Here is an 18,090-nt window from a genome sequence, read left to right on the forward strand (position 1 = left end):
AGACCACACCACACCCCAATTGGAAATCACCCTCGTTGAGCTGGCCTCGCATCGTTCCAGCACACAAGTTCTTAATTCACTTTTTGGTAGCTCCTGTTTATTTTTTTTTTTTTGCCCGCTTGATTCTATTTTTCTATAAATGTGTATATATATTTTTTTTTTCAATCTCCTGTTGACGGTAAATCAAACAGTCCCCCTGGGTGCAGCGTCACTTGACGACCCTCCCGAGCGTCTAAATTGCATTTACTTGCTGCGAACTTCCCACTTTACTGGGATGCTCCCGCATAGACTTGGGCTTCAAAATGCTGGTAAATCGTTTTGACATTTTATACGCAGATCTCGAACGCAGAAAGCGTTTTTTATTGCGTCTGAAAATACCCGCCTTGTCAGTCTAATGACAGGGGATGGGACACTCATTTCGGGGATAGTAAAAAGGGTTCACCACAGGAAGTCGAAACATTGATTTAGATGCCAAATCGGCTCAAAAGATTGGAAATTAAATGAAAGCTTAATGAGATTTCATTTCAAATAGTTGATTAGTGACAAATCTTTTATTTTTTTAAAAAACAGAAAGACGTAAGTTAAAATACAAAATTAAAATATTAAAGGTAAACCCATTAAGACTGTCCTTCGTCATATTCAAATGTGATATCAATTTTTGTTAGGCCATCAAAAAATTGTATACTGAGGGCGGCTGCTCCAAATGCCCTGGAGTCCTTTTTCGTCACACCCAAAACGGGCGCAGAGGGAACAGTCATATGCAGGACTTCCCCCATTAAGTCGTGCCTATGTCCAGTGTCCTATGTCCTGTGTGTATGCTGCGGCCTGTGGGTTGGAAATTGCTTTAATATACCGGAAATTGCAGGAGAGTTGCATAAATTGTTCACGCACACCCCCTTGGGCGCAATTCCGTCAAACTCACTCCCATGATCATTTCTGAAAAAAGACATAAATAAAGCAAGGAATAAAGCTTCATACTTTCATGAATACTTACCGAATGTAAGAATATTCTGATATTAATATGTATGTTTCTAAATGTGTTTTGTAGAAATTATAAGGGCCTCTCATATATTCATTTTGAAGTTTGATAATGTTTCTAGCATGGATATCCAAACAAGTAGATTATAAGTATATTTATTTGACTTGAAGGGTGTGGAATTTAAATTGCCAACTGTTTGACTATCTATCCTCCAGTCTTTGTCTCTGGAAGAGCCTCCAAAGGCAATGGTTGCCTCTGACGCCTCCTACATTCCACAATCTTTTCATAAAATGCCGCCCGATGTGTCAAACAATATTTACGAATTCTCACGATTTGTTCATGAAATCTTATATTATGTTTATCCCTAAATTGTCATCGCTTTGAAGTGTAATTTCTTCCAAGGTCTTCTCAATTTTGCAGATGTTCCTATTATTATCCCTCATTAGATTGTTTAAAGTGTCTTGCAGTTCCTGAAACTGAGCCAGATCCGCCAAGCTGGCGCCAAGGAGCCAGGGAAAGAAAACAAGGAAATATTGCTTCATCTCTTCCATGGTAACCATTAATTTGTGTTGCAGCTTCATAGCTGCGCCGAGCCTACGTTGGAAGTTTCTCATTATCTCCCGTCTTTTTATTTTCCAGAGCCTTAGTCTTTCGTTCAGTCTGCGTTTTTTTTCGCGGATATTTTCCGCTTCGCGCTCCACGTCTTCATGATCGAAATCGTTCTCTTTAAATAACATCATTTTAGTTTTGGATACAAATTTCATTGCCGAAAATTAATCACAAAATCACTCAATATTTTTTTTGAATAAATACTTTTGGAATAATATTATTGGTTTGCCGACTTCACAAGGCTGAATGATAGCGGAGACTGAAAATGTACGGCTTTTATAGACAGAATTGGACAGAAATGAGAAAGCCAACTTGATTGAGGGAATTATTTTGTATTTTCTGGCCTACTAATTACTTGGATTTCATCTTCGATGCTCTCTAGTTCCTTCTACTATAAGAATAGGAATCCTGGTCTACTTAGACACTTGAAATTTAAGTTACATATTCCTAATATACCATGTTAACTATTTTTTATATACTTAGTGAGTTTTTTGTTGGATATCCCAGTTGTTTGGTCAGACACAAAGAGCCCGTTGTGGACTTTGGTCCCAGCAATCCGGTTGTCCATTCGAACAATCCGCATTTAGCCGGTCACGACCAGACATAAAGAGTCTCTTGGATCGGGCGCAGATGGTCGCATTTTCACGAATCACGTGCGTTTTGTGGAAGGTGCCCGGAAGCGAATCGAAATTATCACCAATTTGCACTCATCGAAATCCAATTATGGGGCGTTTGTGAGACCGGGACAGGGTCCCGGATCCGTTTTTCGGTATGGGCTAGTATGGTCTCCGGCTGGAAGGGCAGGCCTCGAATCCTCTGCAGCCGAGTGTGCCATATGCTGGCAACGAGATACACAAACTGCACAGGCTGCACATGGAAAACACTGTGCAACACAGTTTGGTAATAGAAATAAGCAACAAGGAAAATATAATTATTTGGTAACTTTACTCTTTCGCATTCATTGTATTAGGGAAGTTTTCATATTTTTACTAAGAATTATTTGTCGCAACAGGACATTTATATATGGCCTGGAACCTGTTCTATATCTTTGCCAATGTTCATCCAATTCCTGAGCGGAATACCTTAAAAGACTTGTAGATCGATTCTCTTTCAATCTGCATTAAATCCTAGAAACAAACATTTTTCAGATTTTTATTTAATTTTTCCGATGTAACCCCTTTTAAAAGTTGGGGAAAGCATGGTAAGGACCCATATGGCCCACAGTGGTGGCTATATCTCGGCCAACTTTCATCCGATTCTTGAACGGAATACCTTAAAAGATTTGTGGATCGCTCCTCTTTCAATCTGCATCAAAGCCTAGAAACAAAATATTTTTCAGATTTTTTGTTCATTTTTCCGATGGGACCCCTTGCAAAAGTTGGGGAAAGCATGGGAAGGACCCATATGGCCCACTGTGGTAGCTATATCTCGGCCAACTTTCATCCGATTCTTGCACGCAATGTCTTAAAAGATTTGTGAATTGATTTTCTTTCAATCTGCATCTAATCCTAGAAACAAAATATTTTTCAGATTTTTTGTTCATTTTTCCGATGGGACCCCTTGTAAAAGTTGGGGAAAGCATGGGAAGGACCCATATGGTCCACTGTGGTAGCTATATCTCGGCCAACTTTCATCCGATTCTTGCACGCAATGTCTTAAAATATTTGTGAATCGATTCTCTTTTAATCTGCATCAAAACCTAGGAACAAAATATTTTTTACATTTTTTGTTCATTTTTCCGATAGGACCCCTTGCAAAAGTTGGGGAAAGCATGGGAAGGGTCCATGTGGCCCACTTCGTAAGCTTTATCTCGGTCAACTTTCATCCGATACTTGAACGGAATACCTTAAAAGATTTGTGGATCGATTCTCTTTCAATCTGCATCAAAACCTAGGAACAAAATATTTTTTACATTTTTTGTTCATTTTTCCGATGGAACCCCTTGTAAAAGTTGGGGAAAGCATGGGAAGGATCCATATGGCCCACAATGGTGGCTATATCTCGGCCAAGTTTATCCGATTCTTGCACGGAATACTTTAAAAGATTCGTAGATCTATTTTCTATCGGCATTAAACAAAGAAAAACCATTTCTGATTGATATTTCCGCCGGTTTTCAAAGGTTAACAGCCACTACCAAATTTTGTTGGGAAGTGTAATCGGATTAGGCTGCAATTCCCCCGCCTGTTGGAGGGAAAGTACAACAGAAAAAACATAATTTGCGAGAATTGTCACACGACACGGTCGGGGCACTTTGTGCTGACTTATTTGCAATTTGCGAAATGGAAACGAGAGCGAAATAGGATGAAGGTCAGAGGTAGTGGTCTGTTTGCAAAGGACGCGGCGAGGGAAGGGAGGATTGGTGGCATGCATATTGACCTGCCGGCACGAGGGACACTAAATCAAGCGTGTCAAGTCGAGGAGTTGTCCCGGTCGCGTCTCCATCAAACTCATCATAATCGACAATGCGTATACGCGTCATTATCGGATGCATTTTCCCCGGGGGGTTGGCCAGCCCTCCCCGCCGCTCTTCCTTTCGTTTTTCGTTTAGTTCCGGTATGCGACAGATGCAGCAGACGTGCAGACGTCCGGGAGCAGAAAAAGGGGCCGGGGGCCTGGGGTTTGTGGCCCGACCGCAAGCGGCTCTTAACCTTACCAACCCCGCAATACCCTCGAACCTGTCACTGCTCATTGTCAGCTAAGTGCCTGGGAGTGGGAGTGCCACTAGCAGAGACATTGGGCAGCGGAACTGAGCGGGAGTGGGAGGATGGGCGGATGGGCGGTCAACAAGCCACAGAAGCAGCCCTCGACGCCGGCAGAGAACATTTTCATTTTCAAGGGCCTTAAACCAACTTTTTTGCACTCAAGCAACCTGCTAGATTACTGCGATGTGGAAAGATGGCCATAAAAATCCTTGCATGCACATTGGAACTTTTCTAGGTTGTAAAATAAAAAATTGTGAAAATAATTTAATATAATAATTTATCAAAATTAGATTGCAGACAGAATTTCTTAACAATTTTAAGGTTAAGAAAATATTTGAAAAAATACTTCTTAGAGATGAGTTTATATACTTAGTTTTGAAAAAACTCATAAAGTATAAACGATTCTTGTTTAATAACCTAATAAATTTCTTCTAAAATTATTGTTAAAAATACATTTTATTATTAATGATTTCTTTAAATCATATCTTTCTTATCAGACTCCAAAAAATGCGGTCCACAACTTTTAATATTTGAAATATTTAATATAAAACAATTAATATTTAGACAGTTACGGAGATTAAGTTATAAATTATAATTCAATGGACCATCTTTTCAATTGTCCTTGAACCACAGTACATGTCATTGAGCGACAGAGCACCACCGCCGCAAAAGCAGTGGCAGCACCACCAGGAGCAGAAGCCGGAGCAGCGGTGGCGGCGACACAACAAAGGCAGCCAGGACGATAAGACGTCGACAGCCCGATCCCAAACCGCTTCCGATGCACTGCCGCCGCTGAGGGAGGGGGCTGGATGGCTGGATGCTGATGAGGGGGATGGAAAAAAACGATTTCCACTCCGAGGGGGATGGCATAGAGCTGCAGACCCGGCAGAGCCGGCGCTCGACAACAATAAAAGCAAATTCAATGCGTTTTGTGATAATTTCGCACTACACGAAAACGATAAACCCCAAGCAGACAGCAGCCAGAACCTAAAGCCGTAAACGAGCAAATAATAAAAATTTCATATACACCCAGAAAAGGAGCAAAAAAAATTACTATTATTATTATACGGGGCGTTAGAGAGGAACACGAGTGTGAATAGTCAATGAGGGTCGGATGTGGATGGGTGTGGGGGTGGCTCTTCAAGGTGTCGGATTGCCCGATGGGTGGGTGCGATTCCTGGGGGTGGTGGCCTCGAGACTCGAGTGGTTGCAAATCAAACAGCAAACGGCAAGCGGCGAACGGTAACAATGCAATCAAAAAATGTCCGTACCTTGGGTGGGTGAAAATTCAGTTATTGTCTAAAGTCCTGTGGGTATCCTTTGGGAATGCTCTGGCCATAATCTAATTCGGCTGGGCCATTATTTCATTAGTTTTGAGAACGGCTCTACCCCCTCTTACCTCACAGAAATAGAAATTTGTGCAATTTATTCCGTAGACCGAAATGTCGGAGAGAGAGACTGTAAGGATGGCAGTAATATTCTACAAACTGCAACTGGCAGCTAGACACATAAATTAGTAAATTTCGATTTTGATTTTGCCAGTTTAATTGTTTGCCAAAACCCATGCTGAATTGGTAATTGTCTATTTGGATATTAGACTAGCCTGTTGTATCTTTGTATCTGCCTCTGTTAGTATCTGTTGGATAGATGTCCGTGTTGCTTTCAACGTGTTTTCCATTAAATGTATTTGTATATATATTGTGCAATTAACATTTATGGCCAAAGAATCTGTGGCTCGGACAACTTGGCTTCCGGATCTTTCGAAATTATCAAAGCGAGTATATCAAAAATCCAATTTCCATTTGGCCAAGGCGCCCCGAAAGTATGCTTTGTCCATAACGGATGCCGCACCCGGGTCTCCCCTCTCGGGCAGCAAAGTTTTTCTGGTCTTGAAGTGGCCACAGCCCCATAGAATTATGCAAGCAACCCGCTGGAAACGCACTTGAACTTCTGCCGGCCGACGTCGCCGAGTGCAGCACAAATGCATAGAGACAATGAAAATTAAGTTGATGTAGGCAAATGCAAAACTTTATGCAAATCGCCGGCCACCACACAACAACGCACAACAAAATCGGAATCAAAATCAGAAACAGACACAGCCAGAGCCAGAGAAACTGAAACGGCAGCAGGAACAAGAAGCTGTCAGTCGGCCAGTCGACTGCAGACACCAAATGGAGATCAGTTTCAAGAGTTTCTGGGCCCTCCGCAATGGGTGGCGGAATCAGCTAAGAGTGTATTAAATCAGACACTAAGAGGAGCGTCATAATAAGGCAAGGAGGATACCCAAGGATTACTTCACTAAATAGGCTTTAAGAGAAGAAGACATCCTAATATGCAATCCAAAATTAAAGACTCTAATAGAGTCTTAACTGACAAGACGTGACATCTATGGACTCTATTTTGCTTTCGAGGAAAACAATATACCCCATGAGCAGTGCAACCACTCCATATACCTTTGCAATAAAAAGGTTGACAACGAAATCCATCTGTTTAATGGGTTCGGGGCCAACCCATAGTGTGTGTGTTTGTCCAAAAACCCACCCATATTTACTTTATACATAGTATGTGCCATTTCCCCACGTGTCCTCATCCGAGCCCGGGTCTAATCCTTGAGATTACAAAAGCCTTCCGGGCGGGAGCAAAACTATTACGCTTGATAAATTCGAGATTAAAGTGCATTTGCAGTCGGGGCCAGAATCTGGTAGCCTGGCCCAAAGGCCACACAATTTATGGTTGTACATTCCCTGGGATTTCTTTAGCTTTCGTTTTGGCAGAAAGAACTTGGCAGCGGGCAGCCCAGGGAGCCCCTTTTAATTATCACACGTAATGACAGCGCCAAATGCAATTGCTAATTAATTGCCCAGGACCACTCCCCAATCCTGCCGCTTCCTGACAATGATAGGGGGGTGGTTGGAATTTATGGCTTATACATTTGTTTGGCCCGACATTATTATTCCAACATGTGCGGTTATTGGGGCGATCTAGATCCATCTAATGCAATTTCCCATCTTCTCGAGGAAGTGGTTGATTCAGGGGCGTCGCTTGACAAATGAGGGAAGGCTTCATTAGTGCACCACCACCCGGAAAACAAAGAAAACTAGCCACTGGGGGGCAGGGAGACTGGGATGCAGCCCAAGAAGTGCGGATAAGAAACCTCTCTCCCATCAACCTTCGAAGTTCGGATACAACGCAATTTAGTTTGTTAGCCAACTTGAACTTGAGACGCTCTGAACTTCGCATTTGTTATTCCGAGAGGGGGGGGGCCTAATGACGATAATCGTCCGGCTGCTGTCAAAATTGCCGCAGAATATAATTGCCAGATAGCCATAGAGCATCTAATGATTAACGATGAGAGCATTATGAAAAAGCCCAAAACCCAAACACACCGAATGGAGAACAAAAACAACGCGCTCGATACAATGGAATCTCCAAGATACAAAGGAAGCTCCATCGAAAACAATCACAACAGATACTAGCCAACCGATTAGGGGCAATTACTGGATAGAACCTTAGCGCTGAGGCGATGAGACGATGAGGCGATGAGGGGCCTCCTGACCTACGCATAACGCTCAGATGCAGTTGCAGCCCCACCCGCGAATGCATCGGCAACAACTCACTTACAGCCCAGTCAAGATCTTATCCGTCCAGCTCTAACAAGCCGTCAACAATGGAAGCACACTGAGGGAAAATGGGTCTATAAATAAAGTGCATTATTAGCTATTATTATTTAAAAATCAATTAAATTAAATAGCAGTTAATTAGCTTAATGTTAAATTGATATTTCATTGAAGTCATTAATCAATTATACAATTATTTAATATTTTTTTCTGTGCAAGAAACAGAATTAGAAACAAAAGCAACTTTTTTTTGCTCTCCAGCTTCGTCAGTTAATTTTAATGAATCTCGTAGATATTCGAAATCAAGTTGGTTGTTTTGCTTCGCTTAGTTGTTTGTCGGCGGTTTTCAAGTGCGCACACGAGACGCTCCGAGCTGAAGTTCTGTGTCCAGAGACGGTCTCCTCAGAAAAAGCCCCATTACCCGGCCAGTTAATTCGGTTACTCTTAACGGCAAGATGCTGTCAACAAGATCTTTCACCGCCCACATCTTGCTATTACTCTTCGGCCTGCTGCTAAATCAACACTCCGTCCAAGGTTGTTCTGAGTAATTGGTCGACCATCAATCATCATCCTCCTCCTTCAGATGGGGGGCAGAAGCTCCTCCATGAGTCAGCGAGGAATACTATTGAGTAGGGTTTTGCGGTTCACAAAATTTTTGGGGGAAATTCCAGGAGTTGGGGAACTACTAAAAGATAGAATGATTCTGATAAGATGGAAAGGTGGGAATCAAGTGAAATACTTTGTACAAACTCTCAAGATTTCAATAGAATAGACACTCATTTCTATTTGAAATGAATTATAAACGAATTATAGTTTCATATTCAATTTTAATTAAAGCAAAGAATAATAATCTCCAAGGGGCTTAGCCAAGAATTAAATGAGCAAACCAGCAGTAATTGCAAAACACTTAAATCTCAGCCTAGAAGATGGAAGATAGTTGCCCCCCTCGGATGGGTGTCACTCGCCCAGGGAAATCCGCTTGTAATTTGGAACTAATCCCATAATTGCGGCAGCGGACAGTGCATACTCAAGTGCAAACTGAAGTTCACCCTGTAGTGGCTCAAGTTCCAGATTAGTTCAGCCATCCGAATTGGTGGAGAGCGGTGCGGTGCATATCCATAAATAAGTCAGCGTGTGCTAATTGCATCACTTGTACCCGTACACCCCACCACGCTCCAATTCATCCGATTAAAGTCCGCGGATAGCCAGATGGGTAGCTGGGCAGGAGGAGGAGGAGGAGCTTCAGATAGAGGAGGTGTTTCCATAACTTTAATTAAATTTCTGCTAAATCTAATTTCCATGCTAAACCGAAAACAAACAACACGATGATGGGCCACCGATGGCAACCAGGTCAGGCGAATAAAGTGTCCTCCAAGTTGGATTTCGATGAGAGCGACGGCAGCAACAATCAGACGGGAGTGCCGGGCCAGCAGGGGCAGGTGGGTGGCGCTGTGGGGAACGGGGGATACGACCAGAACACGGGCCGCAACCTGGGCGGTGGAACAGGTGGCTCCGGAGGCGGTGGCGGCAGCGGAGGTGGTGGCTCTGCCAGTGGAGGCAACCGCCCCAAGATCCACGGAGTACGAGTCACAGTCGATACTGGCGATGGTCAGCAGCAAACGAAAGGTAATTAAATTTCCCCCAGCCCCTCCCCCGCCTTTAAAATGCAAAACACGAAAACTAACGAATCCAACTCCAATCCTTGGCAAAAAAAAATATATGTACATTTAAATACAGAGTCCAAGGAGAGTGTGGAAATTACGGATTTGCGGAAGCACAAGAAGCGTGTGGGCATCCACACGGACATCACGTTCGAAATAACCTCCGAGGCGGATGGAAATGAGACGAGCTCAGCTCAGCAGCACGGGGACAAGGGTGAGTGTCCTTCCCTTTCCACAACACAGGACGAAATAGAAAGGATTCTAAATACGTAACTGGGAACAATTAAGTCTTATTGATTCTTTACAGAAGACGCCAGTGTCCCCATCTACAAGGGCCGGGGTGGCAGCGACTCCAAGCACAAGTCCCGGAAGCCCTATGACCCCAAGTCCCAGTGGAACCCCAACTTCTCCGGCGAACAGCGAGGCTACCAGGGCTCCCATCGAGGTGGCGACTACTATCCACAGTACTATCCCCAGAATGTCTATACGGGGGGAAGCTCGGATACGGGAGGCATCTACCGGAATGGCGAGACCTGGACGCACTATGTCCCAGTGTGGACCACGGAGCGGTCGCCCCAGGAACAAAGCCAGATCTATCGGCGTCCCAGCTGGAAGCCCTGCTACTGTATGTCCTCAGTGGACTTCAGGCGCCGCCGGGAGAGCAAGAACCACAGGGAGGTGGGGCTTCAAACCAAGGGGGTGGTCACGGGAGGAGTAGTCCAGGTGGTGGATGGCAAACTGGAGAGGCCCTTCTCCTGAGGGCATAACCTTTCCAAGCTATTGTAGTTTTAATTTAAGACTATTTTTTATTCAAAATTATGTAGAATATTTAAATTCTTAAAACTTTACAAATTAAAACTCTTCTTCAAAATGGTTTATATTAATTTTTTTTTATTCACATTAATTTACAAAAACATTTAACGTGGACTGAGCCACTTCCTAAGAACACGAAAGGTTTCTAGCTTCGATTAGGGACGGGTACACCATTTACGAGTGAACACTGTAGGTGCCGAACTTGCCGTTGTCATCGACGGAGGCGGTGGCGGCGTTGTAACCGTATTTCTTGCCATTGAGATTCACGTTCTCGCTCTCTCCGGTGGCCAGATCCCTGTAGTTCTTCACGTTGCCATCAGAGTCGTACTGAATGCAGGGAAGATACATCATCAATAATCCTCTTTAAATGGAGAAGAGTCAACAGAAACTCACCTGAGACTGGGAGGACCACTTGGACTGCTTCTCCCACTGCTTGGTCTGGTAGTTGCTGCCGGCGTTACCGGCTCCGGCTCCGTATCCGGCGCCAAAGTTGGAGGACTGCTGGCCACTGGTCAGACCCGCGTTAAGACCCAGTCCAACATTTGATCCGAGCAGAGAGCCGCTAAGCAGGGACTGATCGCCGGTGACGAGGGCGCCCAAGCTGCTGCCGGAGTTCAAGGAGCTGGCCGAGTTCAATGAGCTAGCCGAGTTCAAGGAGTTGGCCGAGTTGAATCCGGAACTGAAGCCAGTTTGGTAACCGGTGCCGGCCTGGACCTGGTTGGCGGAGGAGAGTCCAGAGCCGCTGGAGTATGATCCGGAGGCGGCCTGCTGGCGGGCGTTCTGTTGGGCCTGGCTAATGAGCTGCGACACCTGGGAGTTACCGAAGCCGGAGTTGAATCCAACGTTCTGGCCAAAGCCTGCGGAGAAAGCGGAGTTCTGGCCAAAGCCCGAAGACAGAGCAGCGTTCTGGCCAAAGCCGGCGGTGAGTCCGGAGTTCTGGCCGAAGCCGGAGGACAGAGCGGCATTCTGGCCAAATCCGGAGGACAGAGCAGCATTCTGGTTGAAGCCGGAAGACAGAGCGGAGTTCTGGCCGAAAGAGCTGCCGAATTGGGAGCTGAAGGCGGAGTTGCTGCCGAAATTGGAGGCGCTGTTGGAGACGAGACGGGCGGCAGCGGGCTGAACCAGCTGGGGCGCCGAGGAGGTGGTGGTCACTTTGCGCTGGTAGTAGTGGGAGGTCTCCACGGGCTGCTGCACCACCTGCACCTGGGGCTGCTGCTTCACAATGCGCTCCTCGTGGCGCACATACTGCTCGGAGGCGGAGGGGGCGGAGTACACGATGCGCTGGGCGGGCGCAGACACGATCTTCTCCTGGCGGACATACTCCACGTTGCCGCTGGAAACGGGAGCTCCACCACTCACGAGGTCCAGGGTATTGGCACCACCAAAGTCAACCTTAGTGCCGGCATTCGAGTTGTCGGAGAACTCAACATTGCTACCGGCCTGGTGGGCGGAGGAAGCACCAAAGTTCGAGGCGTGGCTGGTCTGGAAGGCGGCGTTGCTGGAGAAGGAGGAGCCGAAGTTGGCGGCACTCTGGGAGCCAAAGGCAGCGGCGTTCTGGGCACCGAAGGATGCGGCGTTCTGGGCACCGAAGCCGGCACCAAAGGCTGAGCCGCTGTTCGCTCCGAAGGAGGATCCACTGCCGAACTGAGTACCGGCAGCACCACCAATGGAATCCACAGAGCTTCCAGCTGATCCGGCACCGGCGGCGGACTCTGTCACACCCACAGACTCATAGGAGCTCTCCAAGTTGCCCAAGTTTCCGGCAGAGGAGTCATATTGACCAGCGGATCCGCCGTATGAGGCACTCGATCCGTAGCCGGTGTTTTTGCGAGCCTGCTCCACCGCCTGCAGATGGGCGGCATTGTGGCTAAGATGGGATTATGGAGTTAATTAAAATTATATTATTTTATCATTAAAAAAAATTGTATTACTATTTTATATCAAGTATTAATTCCTTGATATAATAATCCTTATATAATAATTTTTTGTCATAAAATTTAGTTCGGATTTTGGAGTAAAAACTGTACCGTGCCATGTCCGCCAATGGGAAAATTTCTGTTTTTGCCAATTCAAAAAAGAAAATTGTTCAACATTGCCACAAGACACTTACCGAGAATAAAAATCATCGCGTTTATTTCTAAACAAAGATTATATTTTAAAGAGGTATGAGATAAATAAAATCTTTTGAAATTTAAAAAACCAGTTTTAAGACTTACCTAGCTTGGAAATCTGTAAAAGACAGAAAACAAACATTACATTTTGGAATTGAAATATAGAGTAAGTAATGTACAACTAACAATGGTATTGGATGATTATTTTGTGAAAAACAAGTACGCATTAAAATTACAAATAATTAAGCTCTTATCAGCACACGCGCCACGTTTTGTAAAAATTACACAAGGTGTTGTGTAAATATTTCATTCAGGGAAAAGCCCTGATGCAATCTATAATCTCAACTACTGATAAGCCGCTTCCAGGATGAAAGACACAGTCGACAGGATCCGAGACACAATAATATTATTAAAATATTTAAAATATTGCACTACCTGCAGCCACCACACCCAGACACAGGGCCAGAATCAAGAACTTATTCATATTGAGATTTAAAAAGTACTAAAGATTTCAGTCGTTCGAACCCCCCTTTAAAGCCTCAGGCTTGGATTATAATGGCTCCGATAAGGTGTACGTATATTTCAGACTTGAACTGATTGATTCTTGACCTACAGAAGATGCCGCTCCCGGTTTGACACTGATAATACATTCTACATATATACTACCTCGATTTGGGTCTCGTAATTGGTGCAGAAAGCTCTCCACACAAAAAAAGTACATTAAATCTGTTTTGTCTCAATTTTGTTAATCGCAAGAGCCCTGATCAAAGACTTACCTATTATAATCTATACACAGTTGCCATGTAGAGTGACGAGCAAGACCTCATCAGATTTCATTTATTTTCGCGACTATATTCTAGGTGTAATGATCTCACTTTGAACTTAGGAATATGCTGATCAAGGTGAAGGAATATATAGAGGACCGTGAGCTAAGCCTCGGGTTCCGGAAGTGTTAGTTTCCCTTTTTTTAGATTTTTGCTTTAGTTTTGTAAACAAACTTGGCATGATTATTTTCTAAACAACATAGCCATGTATGAAGTGAATTTTTGTAGAAGATTTGTTGTTATTTGATGATCAGATTTTTATGATTTATTAGATAACACTATTTTTTTGTGGGAAACTTTCACCCATATGATAATATGCATAAGATTTATGTTTAAAGGTTAAAAATAAAATAATAAAGCTCTTCAATGTGCGACTACTAACTAGAAAATTAACTTTATTTCAGGATATTGAAGTTTTAAAATATTAATAAATAAAGTGAATTTGAATTCATAAATTAAATAAAGAGGGTCAAAAAACACATTTTTCATAAGCTTTACAACATTTTTTTTAAATTTTTTGGAAAAAAAAAACCCCATGAACATTGTCCGCTCCGTAAATTGTTCTTTTAAGTCCCAAAAATACCCACTTTGATTATAATTTTGTCGCCATATAAAAATTCAATTCCGATCAGTTAGATCATTTCCTGTCACCTTTGACAAACAATTTAAAAAACAAAACAAAAAGGAAACATTAACGTTAATCTTAGTATATTATCATTTCAATGATTAAGCCAAATATATTTTATTACGTACATATTGTATATATTTAACGACGTCGTATATTTTTTATTTATATACCAACTAAAATATAAATATGTATAGTAAAAAATAATCTCTGCTAAACAGAGTCAAAATCAAGGTCATCTCAGCAAAAATTTGAATAATTTTTAAGTCAAATGCGGAGAGTAAACTTTCTAATAAAAGAAAGCTTCGCTCTGAAAATCCCAGCGATAAGAAAGTCCCCGAAAATACAATAAAATAAACATATAGTTATATATATTTTCATAAAAATTAATTGGAATCGATTAGCTTTTGTATTGAATAATAGCCAAGCCCCCCATGTGGTCGGAGAAAGGGCCTCCTCCGGTTGGAGAAGTCCCCTAAGAGTGGACCGAATAGGAGGTAATCTTTCCATTGTCATTCACGGTGGTCTGGGCTCCGCGTCGGCTGGTTCCATCTCCATTGCTCTGGCTGAAGGATGACACCGAGACGCCCTTGTAGCCACCGCCTCCTCCGCCGCCGCCGGAGCTGCTGGAGCTGGAGCTGGAGAAGCCACCGCCGCTGCCGCTGCCACCACCAAAGCGGTTCACAATATTGGGAGAGGCCTGTAATGGGAAATATATATTAGTTTTAACTCAGAAAGTTATCTAAAAAGAACAAGTACCTTAGTTCGATATTTGGTTTTCTTGATGGATTTTTGTAATAAAAAAAAATATAATAAACAGACATTGGAAAGATTTTAAAAATTCATTTAAGTGTTTTAGGTAAAAAAAATAATATAATAATTATATTAAAAAATTATTAAGCCAATGAAGCAGTTCGGATAAGTTATTAATATTATATTGAATCCAAAACCAAATAAAGAAACAAGCATTCTTAAATATAAATAAATGAAAGCCATTCTTTATGAAAACCAAAGCTTGAAATAATAATGTCCTTTTTCCATTATCCTTTGCTAACTTACCGGATTTGCGGGATTGATGTAAGCCGTCTGCCTATATCCGTTGGGTCCGATGGAGCCCGAGGCAGCAGCATAGCTGGGAGCATAGCGATGGGAGTTGTAGGATCCACCAGATCCAGAAGAAGATCCGGAAGCAGATCCGTATCCCGAGTTACCCCTATAGCGATTCTGGCGGATTAGATTGTCGTGGTAGGCCTGCTGAGCGGCAATTTGCTGCTGGATGCGACTGTCAAAGATAGAAGACGATGTTACTAAAGGATTAAGGAAGCTGCTAGCCAAGTAGACTAATAAAGATAAGCCTAGGGTAATTACAGATCATTGTCATCAACCAGAGAAGCATCCGCAGATGCATAAGCATTGCCAGCCGTGGCCAGACCAGTTATGGCTCTACAAGAATAGATGTGCAAGAATAGGAAGCGTTAGTCCTTAGCCCGTCTTAAAACTACCCTTAGAAACCAGAAGGATCTGAACCACTGCAATGCTCACTGTTGGTTGGCGTAGTTCTGGGCCAGGATGTGGTTGGTCAGCTGCTGGTGGAAGAGATAGGGATCGATGATGCCAAAGTTGGGCGAAGAGCCATCGTAGTCATCGTAGTCGTAGTATCCACCACCGCCGCCGCCATTTCCCACGAAGCTGGTGTGGACACCGCCACCACCACCGCTGTTGTAAGTTCCTGTGTATCCACCTGCTCCGCCTCCGCTGCTGGCATAGCCTCCAGCATATCCTCCGGCGTAGGCACGACGTTTACGGGGCAGCTGGCGGTTGGCTATGGGGATTTATTAGTTCGTTAATGGATGATCCAAAAACAGGAAATCAAATATTTTATGGGTCTCTTACCCCCCGATGATTCGCCATTCAGAGCACTCATCACCACACAGATCAAAAGAAGCTTCCACATTTTATTCAACTCGCTGGGAGTTATGAGCTATGAAAACAAAAGAATCATTAGGAACTGGTTAAAAATTGGTGTAAATATAACTAGTTTCAGGGCACTGATGCATAATCTAGATAGCATATATTCGGAATATGTAAACAACAAATCAAACGGACGGAAATGGATAGCCTCATCGAAGTATATTTAAGGAGGCCCGGCTTATGCAAGATCAGACTTTGGAGCTCATACAGCAGCTTCTGTTGGCTCATTATTCTCCGGCACTTTCTCACCAACATCCATTAGTCATTGTTTAGTATAGACCCTGGGGGCAGAATCCACAAATCCGCTTGTATAAGCCCTTAATCTGAGCGGGGGATGTACTGCCATTTAATCGATTCCCGGGTCATTGGCATCCGTGCACTCCCCATGATGGCCCTCTGGGCCAGGCACGATGTATATTCATAACTTGCAATTACAAGCCTTTTCATAAATTGTGCAACCCCGGGCCAACTAATTGCTGCTACACGACTTTTCAATAATGAATTGCCATAAAGAAATTGGCATAAAATCACAGCCAGAACTGGGCAAAAAATAGGAGAGAGCCGAAACGGAAATCCCCAAAATGTAAATTAATGGATCTTCATATGACTCGGTATATTATTGTTTCCTAGGCTTGTGCCAGGGTGGAGGTGGCTCCAAACCGGTTCGTACTAATTTGTTCAGCGTTTAGAAACTGATATTGAATGTTTTGGTTGATTATTTTATTTTGACTTTTTCCCTTTTTGGCTTCAACACACGACTGACTGCATATATTTTTGGTGCGCCATTTATATTCCGATTTGTTTACGCTTTTGTTTCTTCTTTTTTTACAAAAATTTATTAAGAGGGGGATTTTTTCCATCGGCACTCAGGTGTTCTAATTGAGAATGACTCTCGATTTGGGCAACCGGTCGTCGGCTCAAGATGAAATATTAATAATTAACAACAATTTTTTGAAACAAAGCAACTCCACTGAAGAGCACTCTCGTTCAACTGGTTGGCTTTGTTTTTTTGTCAATTTTACAATGCCATGATGTTGTTTCAGTGCAAAATAATCACATTTTTTGATAAGGCCCGACTCTGCCACACCACATACACGGCCAAATACGGAACCAAAACTGCGCCACAAATTGGCAAAACTATCAATGTTATTCGTATGAATATTGAGAGTCGCCGCCTTAATTCTGGATCCAGAATTCTCTGTGTATATATTGACAGAGTCGGAGAGGCATCGAACTGCGACGATCTGAGATGTAGCCCGACTCACTAGATTTGTTTATGATCCGCGTTTTTGACCAGTTCTTCTTATATTCGATTTTTTAGCTCGGACTTAGTCAGATTCCAGATCTCTTCTCGCGCACTCCGGTCGATCTTCTTCGTTGTGCAGCGACTGGACAACTTCTGAGTCCGATCAGGTGAGGGCACGTCCTCTTATAAACGCCGCCGACACCTTTGTTTTGCTTTTGGCCTGGAGCGATGACGGCACTCGACACGCTCGCTTGGGGACGGATCCCAGCCCATGTAAGAGAGAGAGGCTCTATACCTGACTAATTATAAAAAAATACAGTATATTCTTGTCTTCTCATAGGTAAAAATTTGATGAAAGCTCTCCATGACTTTAAATGGGTTTATTTTGCTCTTTGACTTTTGGAGTTTCCAAATTTTTTTCCTTCTCTTGGATGTACAATATCCGAAAATGTGGTTTCCTTCTTAATTAATGGAATATTTCAGACTCCCCATGACTTTTAAATTTTTTTATAAAAATATTGAAAGGTACTTGCTTCTGGTTGGCACATATTTAAAATCTGAGAATAATGATTCTTTCTAACAACCAAATCTCAGTCAGAGCAGTTAATTTTATACCTTCTTGATCTTAGATCTTTGAGAACTTTTATTTTCCATAAAATTCTGGTCATCAATGGGGCTACCAGGGTCCAATTTTTGTTCTTCATATTTTTTTATAGAAATCGAAGAGGATTGAAGCTCTGATTCGAATATGATATTCCGTTTGAAAATCTGTTGTGAAATGGCCAGGCTATACCCTTACCCTTGGCACCCTCGGACGATGCTTCTTTCACTTTCGAGTTCAGTTGTTTAAACTAATACTATAGTAATAAGATATAATAATTTCACCAAAAAATAGGATGAAAAAGTTGATGAAACATATAATTTGTTTCAAA

General features: G+C 43.0%; 3 protein-coding genes and 2 long non-coding RNA genes across 12 annotated transcripts; 2 read left to right on the forward strand and 3 right to left on the reverse strand.

The window, feature by feature from the left end:
• Positions 1-517: 517 nt before the first annotated feature.
• Positions 518-2,000, reverse strand: LOC26513969. 2 transcript variants are annotated; one of them, XR_001408593.3, is made up of 3 exons: positions 995-1,866; positions 892-936; positions 518-825 (listed from the first exon to the last, which is right to left on the reverse strand). It is a non-coding gene; the product is annotated as an uncharacterized LOC26513969 (long non-coding RNA). The 2 variants fall into 2 exon arrangements; XR_001408596.3 differs by having other exon boundaries at positions 518-936; positions 995-2,000.
• Positions 2,001-8,185: 6,185 nt separating this feature from the next.
• Positions 8,186-10,440, forward strand: LOC6497536 (accessory gland protein Acp32CD). The gene is made up of 4 exons (XM_001961851.4): positions 8,186-8,441; positions 9,258-9,533; positions 9,645-9,782; positions 9,876-10,440. Exons 1-4 carry the CDS (start codon positions 8,363-8,365, stop codon positions 10,325-10,327), a joined length of 945 nt encoding a protein of 314 aa, XP_001961887.1. The 5' UTR covers positions 8,186-8,362; the 3' UTR covers positions 10,328-10,440.
• LOC6498012 (filaggrin-2) lies at positions 10,440-13,062 on the reverse strand. 2 transcript variants are annotated; one of them, XM_014906443.3, is made up of 5 exons: positions 12,928-13,028; positions 12,598-12,610; positions 12,492-12,518; positions 10,775-12,248; positions 10,440-10,708 (listed from the first exon to the last, which is right to left on the reverse strand). In XM_014906443.3, exons 1-5 carry the CDS (start codon positions 12,974-12,976, stop codon positions 10,556-10,558), a joined length of 1,716 nt encoding a protein of 571 aa, XP_014761929.1. In that variant the 5' UTR covers positions 12,977-13,028; the 3' UTR covers positions 10,440-10,555. The 2 variants fall into 2 exon arrangements, with proteins under 2 accessions (XP_014761929.1, XP_001961886.1); XM_001961850.4 differs by lacking the exon at positions 12,492-12,518 and having other exon boundaries at positions 12,928-13,062.
• Positions 13,063-14,285: 1,223 nt separating this feature from the next.
• LOC6498011 (heterogeneous nuclear ribonucleoproteins A1 homolog) lies at positions 14,286-17,324 on the reverse strand. 6 transcript variants are annotated; one of them, XM_032451471.2, is made up of 7 exons: positions 17,178-17,324; positions 15,835-15,922; positions 15,484-15,763; positions 15,310-15,384; positions 15,001-15,223; positions 14,701-14,721; positions 14,286-14,641 (listed from the first exon to the last, which is right to left on the reverse strand). In XM_032451471.2, the coding sequence occupies exons 2-7, from the start codon at positions 15,893-15,895 to the stop codon at positions 14,417-14,419; spliced, it is 885 nt and encodes a 294-aa protein (XP_032307362.1). In that variant the 5' UTR covers positions 15,896-15,922; positions 17,178-17,324; the 3' UTR covers positions 14,286-14,416. The 6 variants fall into 6 exon arrangements, with proteins under 6 accessions (XP_032307362.1, XP_032307361.1, XP_044572247.1 ...); XM_032451470.2 differs by lacking the exon at positions 17,178-17,324 and adding an exon at positions 16,970-17,107; XM_044716312.1 differs by lacking the exon at positions 17,178-17,324 and adding an exon at positions 16,583-16,711.
• LOC116654897 lies at positions 17,295-17,953 on the forward strand. Its single transcript, XR_004310048.2, has 2 exons — positions 17,295-17,431; positions 17,499-17,953. It is a non-coding gene; the product is annotated as an uncharacterized LOC116654897 (long non-coding RNA).
• The last annotated feature ends 137 nt before the right edge of the window (positions 17,954-18,090 follow it).

Source organism: Drosophila ananassae, chromosome 3R (genome assembly GCF_017639315.1).
Source record: "Drosophila ananassae strain 14024-0371.13 chromosome 3R, ASM1763931v2, whole genome shotgun sequence".
NCBI classification, from domain to species: Eukaryota; Metazoa; Arthropoda; class Insecta; order Diptera; family Drosophilidae; genus Drosophila; species Drosophila ananassae.

Bases quoted from the DNA above. Each gene is read 5' to 3' on its own strand.
- LOC6497536 (XM_001961851.4), top strand. From the start codon at position 8,363: ATGCTGTCAACAAGATCTTTCACCGCCCACATCTTGCTATTACTCTTC. The intron at 8,442-9,257 runs GTTGTTCTGAGT...GATGGCAACCAG, and splicing joins AAATCAACACTCCGTCCAAG to GTCAGGCGAATAAAGTGTCC. The intron at 9,783-9,875 runs GTGAGTGTCCTT...GATTCTTTACAG, and splicing joins TCAGCAGCACGGGGACAAGG to AAGACGCCAGTGTCCCCATC.
- LOC6498012 (XM_014906443.3), bottom strand. From the start codon at position 12,976: ATGAATAAGTTCTTGATTCTGGCCCTGTGTCTGGGTGTGGTGGCTGCA. The intron at 12,249-12,491 runs GTAAGTGTCTTG...ATCCCATCTTAG, and splicing joins CGCGATGATTTTTATTCTCG to CCACAATGCCGCCCATCTGC. The intron at 10,709-10,774 runs GTGAGTTTCTGT...CCCTGCATTCAG, and splicing joins AGTGGTCCTCCCAGTCTCAG to TACGACTCTGATGGCAACGT.
- LOC6498011 (XM_032451471.2), bottom strand. From the start codon at position 15,895: ATGTGGAAGCTTCTTTTGATCTGTGTGGTGATGAGTGCTCTGAATGGC. The intron at 15,385-15,483 runs GTGAGCATTGCA...CTATTCTTGTAG, and splicing joins CAGAACTACGCCAACCAACA to AGCCATAACTGGTCTGGCCA. The intron at 14,722-15,000 runs GTAAGTTAGCAA...AAATCCATCAAG, and splicing joins ACATCAATCCCGCAAATCCG to AAAACCAAATATCGAACTAA.